At 47.1% G+C, this 5000-nt stretch overlaps 1 protein-coding gene across 1 annotated transcript in view; it reads left to right on the forward strand.

Moving 5' to 3' along the window:
- Window positions 1-1314, forward strand: part of LOC106608410 (soluble scavenger receptor cysteine-rich domain-containing protein SSC5D) — a 7520-nt gene extending 6206 nt beyond the window's left edge. Inside the window, exon 7 of the mRNA XM_014206340.2 lies at window positions 759-1314. Within this exon, the coding sequence (XP_014061815.2) occupies window positions 759-1085 (327 nt within the window). The 3' untranslated portion in view covers window positions 1086-1314. The remainder of the gene's footprint in view (window positions 1-758) is intronic.
- The last annotated feature ends 3686 nt before the right edge of the window (window positions 1315-5000 follow it).

Raw genomic sequence — 5000 nt, forward strand, 5'->3', positions numbered from 1 at the left:
TCACAACACACACTAGATGGGGTGGAGGAAAGAGATGAGGAAGAGGAAGAGAACAAATGAGATGATGAAGGTATCAGCAGACGATGTGGGTCATCTACCATGTGGGTCATCTACCATGTGGGTCATCTACCATGTGGGTCATCTACCATGTGGGTGATCTACCATGTAGGTCATCTACCATGTGGGTGATCTACCATGTAGGTCATCTACCATGTGGGTCATCTACCATGTGGGTCATCTACCATGTAGGTCATCTACCATGTAGTTAATCTACCATGTGGGTCATCTACCATGTAGGTCATCTACCATGTAGGTGATCTACCATGTAGGTCATCTACCATGTGGGTATCATGTAGGTCATCTACCATGTGGAATGGGTCATCTACCATGTGGGTCATCTACCATGTGGGTCATCTACCATGTAGGTCATCTACCATGTAGTTAATCTACCATGTGGGTCATCTACCATGTAGGTCATCTACCATGTAGGTCATCTACCATGTAGGTCATCTACCATGTAGGTCATCTACCATGTGGGTCATCTACCATGTAGGTCATCTACCATGTAGTTCATCTACCATGTGGGTCATCTACCATGTAGGTCATCTACCATGTAGGTCATCTACCATGTAGTTCATCTACCATGTAGTTCATCTACCATGTGGGTCATCTACCATGTAGGTCATCTACCATGTAGGTCATCTACCATGTAGGTCATCTACCATGGTACTTTGGGTCTAAAGTTGTATATCTTCTAGGTCGTCTACACCAGGGTGATGCTGCCTCCAGTGATCCCAGCGTACCAGAGCCAGGGGCTGAGTGTGGACCCGAACCCTGACCTTTCACCCTTAACCCTTGACCCCTTACCTCTGACCCCTGACCCCGGCCACGCCCACCTGGGGAACCCCCCGACTGAAGCCCCGATGGCCTTGGGGGGGCAGGAGACCCCCAAACCTGAGGTGGGAGGTGCGGTAGGGGTACAGATTGAGGGGGCCGTGGAGAAGGGGACAGAGGGGGGTGTAGGGGTGAGGGAGGGGGGAGGGAGTGGAGGTGCAGGTAACCCCTGGAGAAGAGCCCCCCAGTAAGGGGGACCCAAGCTTCTACCCATTCTGATCCTCGCCTCACCCATCGCCTCACCCCCAGGCAGCTCCCCAGCCGAGCTATGGGCGATGGGAGGAGAGCCTGAGGAGGAGGGGGTCTCTCCCTCTCCTACCCCTCTCCCTCTTCTTCTCTCTCCCTCTCCTACCTCTCTCCCCCTCCTCCCCGCTAACTCTCCTCCTCTCTCCCTCTCCTCCTCTCCTCCTCTCTCCCTCTCCTTCCTCTCCTCCTCTCTCCCTCTCCTTCCTCTCTCCCTCTCCTCCTCTCTCCCTGTCCTCCTCTCTCCCTCTCCTCCCCGCTCCCTCTCCTCCTCTCTCCCTGTCCTCCTCTCTCCCTGTCCTCCTCTCTCCCTCTCCTCCCCGCTCCCTCTCCTCCTCTCTCCCTGTCCTCCTCTCTCCCTCTCCTCCTCTCTCCCTCTCCTCCTCTCTCCCTCTCCTTCCTCTCTCCCTTCTCCTCCTCTCTCCCTGTCCTCCTCTCTCCCTCTCCTCCCCGCTCCCTCTCCTCCTCTCTCCCTCTCCTCCTCTCTCCCTCTCTCCCTCTCCTCCTCTCTCCCTCTCCTCCCCGCTCCCTCTCCTACCTCTCTCCCTCTCCTCTCTCCCTCTCCTACCTCTCTCCCTCTCCTCCCCTCTCCCCTCTCCCTCTCCTCTCTCCCTCTCCTACCTCTCTCCCTCTCCTACCTCTCTCCCTCTCCTCCTCTCTCCCTCTCCTCCCTCTCTCCCTCTCCTCCCCCTCTCCTCTCCCCCTCTCCTCTCTCCCTCTCCTTCCTCTCTCCCTCTCCTCCTCTCTCCCTCTCCTCCCCGCTCCCTCTCCTCCTCTCTCCCTCTCCTCCTCTCTCCCTCTCTCCCTCTCCTCCTCTCTCCCTCTCCTCCCCGCTCCCTCTCCTACCTCTCTCCCTCTCCTCTCTCCCTCTCCTACCTCTCTCCCTCTCCTCCCCTCTCCCCTCTCCCTCTCCTCTCTCCCTCTCCTACCTCTCTCCCTCTCCTACCTCTCTCCCTCTCCTCCTCTCTCCCTCTCCTCTCCCCCTCTCCTCTCTCCCTCTCCTCCTCTCTCCCTCTCCTCCTCTCTCCCTCTCCTCTCCCTCTCCATCCTCTCTCCCTCTCCTCCTCTCTCCCTCTCCTCCCTCTCTCCCTTTCCTCCCCCTCTCCCCTCCCCCTCTCCTCTCTCCCTCTCCTCCTCTCTCCCTCTCCTCCCCGCTCCCTCTCCTACCTCTCTCCCTCTCCATCCTCTCTCCCCCTCCTACCTCTTCCCCCAAAAAAGTTCCATTGTCTTGTCCTACAGTTGGTCATATGTAAAGTTGTCCCTTGTTGTTGGTCATGTGATCATTTTCTGACATGTTGATATGAAACCTCTGAATGATAATAAACTACTTAAAACTACTGGACTCGTGTGTTGCTCAATGAGAATTCCCTTAAAACTTCTTAAGGCTTGAATCCCGTTAGTGGGATCGATATGACGACAGCCAGTGAAATATCAGGGCGGCAAATTCTAAAAACAACAAAAATCTCATAATTAAAATTCCTCAAACATACAAGTATTATCCACCATTTTAAAGCTTTACTTCTTGTTAATCCAGCCACAGTGTCTGATTTCTCAAAAAGGCTTTACGGCGAAAGCAAACCATATGATTATGTTAGGTCAGCGCCTACACACACATAAAACACAGCCATTTTCCAGCCAAAGAGAGGAGTCACAAAAAGCAGAAATAGAGATAAAATGAATCACTAACCTTTGATGATCTTCATCCGATGACACTCATATGACTTCATGTTACACAATACATGTATGTTTTGTTTGATAAAGTTCATATTTATATCCAAAAATCTCAGTTTACAGTGGCGCTTTATGTTCAGTAATGTTTTGCCTCCAAAACATCCGGTGATTTTGCAGAGAGCCACAACAATTTACAGAAATACTCATCATAAATGTTGATGAAAATACAAGGTGTTATACATGGAACTTTAAATAAACTTCTCCTTGATGTAACCGCTGTGTCAGATTTCCAAAAAGCTTTACCAAAAAAGCAATAATCTGAGTACGGCGCTCAGACACAAAAACATGCCATACAATATATCCGCCATGTTGGAGTCAACAATAGTCAGAAATAGCATTATAAATATTCAGTTACCTTTGATGATCTTCATCAGAATGCACTCCCAGGAATCCCAGTTCAACAATAAATGTTTGTTTTGTTCGATAAAGTCCATCTTTTATGTCCAAATACCTCCTTTTTGTTCGCGCCTTCAGGTCACAAATCCAAATTCACGACGCACAGGTCAGACGAAAACTAAAAAAATTCCATTACAGTTCGTAGAAACATGTCAAACGATGTACAGAATCAATCTTTAGGATGTTTTTATCGTAAATCCGCAATAAAGTTTCAACCGGAGAAATCCTTTGTCTTCAGAAATGCAATGGAACTGAGCTACCTTTTCACGTGAGCGCGCATGCCTGAGGCTCATGCCCTGCTGGCAGTCCTCTCACTCAATGAGCTCTTATTCTCCCCCACTTCACAGTAGAAGCCTCAAACAAGTGGAAGCCTTAGGGAAGTGCAAAATGACCCCACAGACACTGTAGTTTGGATAGGCAATCACTTGAAAAACTACAAACCACTTCCTGTTTGGATTTTTGTGTCAGGTTTTTGCCTGCCATATGAGTTCTGTTATACTCACAGACATCATTCAAACAGTTTTAGAAACTTCAGAGTGTTTTCTATCCAAATCTACTAATACTATGCATATTCTAGTTTCTGGGAGTGAGTAGCAGGCAGTTTACTCTGGGCACGTCGGTCATCCAAGCTACTCAATACTGCCACCATCCATAAGAAGTTTAAACAATACTGGACTCGTGTGTTGCTCAATGAGAATTCACTTAACACTACTGGACTCGTGAATTCTCTTAACATTACTGGACTCATGAATTCCCTTAACACTACTGGACTCATGAATTCCCTTAACATTACTGGACTCATGAATTCCCTTAACATTACTGGACTCATGAATTCCCTTAACATTACTGGACTCATGAATTCCCTTAACATTACTGGACTCATGAATTCCCTTAACATTACTGGACTCATGAATTCCCTTAACATTACTGGACTCATGAATTCCCTTAACACTACTGGACTCATGAATTCCCTTAAAACTACTGGACTCATGAATTCCCTTTACAATACTGGACTCATGAATTCCCTTAACACTACTGGACTCATGAATTCCCTTAACATTACTGGACTCATGAATTCCCTTAACATTACTGGACTCATGAATTCCCTTAACATTACTGGACTCATGAATTCCCTTAACACTACTGGACTCATGAATTCCCTTAAAACTACTGGACTCATGAATTCCCTTTACATTACTGGACTCATGAATTCCCTTAACATTACTGGACTCATGAATTCCCTTAACATTACTGGACTCGTGAATTCCCTTAACATTACCTGTCAACTCTATCAACTCTATTAACTCTACCTGTCAACTCTATCAACTCTATTAACTCTACCTGTCAACTCTATTAACTCTACCTGTCAACTCTATTAACCCTACCTGTCAACTCTATTAACTCTACCTGTCAACTCTATCAACTCTATTAACTCTACCTGTCAACTCTATCAACTCTATTAACTCTACCTGTCAACTCTATTAACTCTACCTGTCAACTCTATTAACTCTACCTGTCAACTCTATTAACTCTATTAACTCTACCTGTCAACTCTATTAACTCTACCTGTCAACTCTATTAACTCTACCTGTCAACTCTATTAACCCTACCTGTCAACTCTATTAACTCTATTAACTCTACCTGTCAACTCTATTAACTCTATTAACTCTACCTGTCAACTCTATTAACTCTACCTGTCAACTCTATTAACTCTACCTGTCAACTCTATTAACTGT

The sequence above is a fragment of the Salmo salar genome, chromosome ssa07 (assembly GCF_905237065.1).
Source record: "Salmo salar chromosome ssa07, Ssal_v3.1, whole genome shotgun sequence".
NCBI classification, from domain to species: domain Eukaryota; kingdom Metazoa; phylum Chordata; class Actinopteri; order Salmoniformes; family Salmonidae; genus Salmo; species Salmo salar.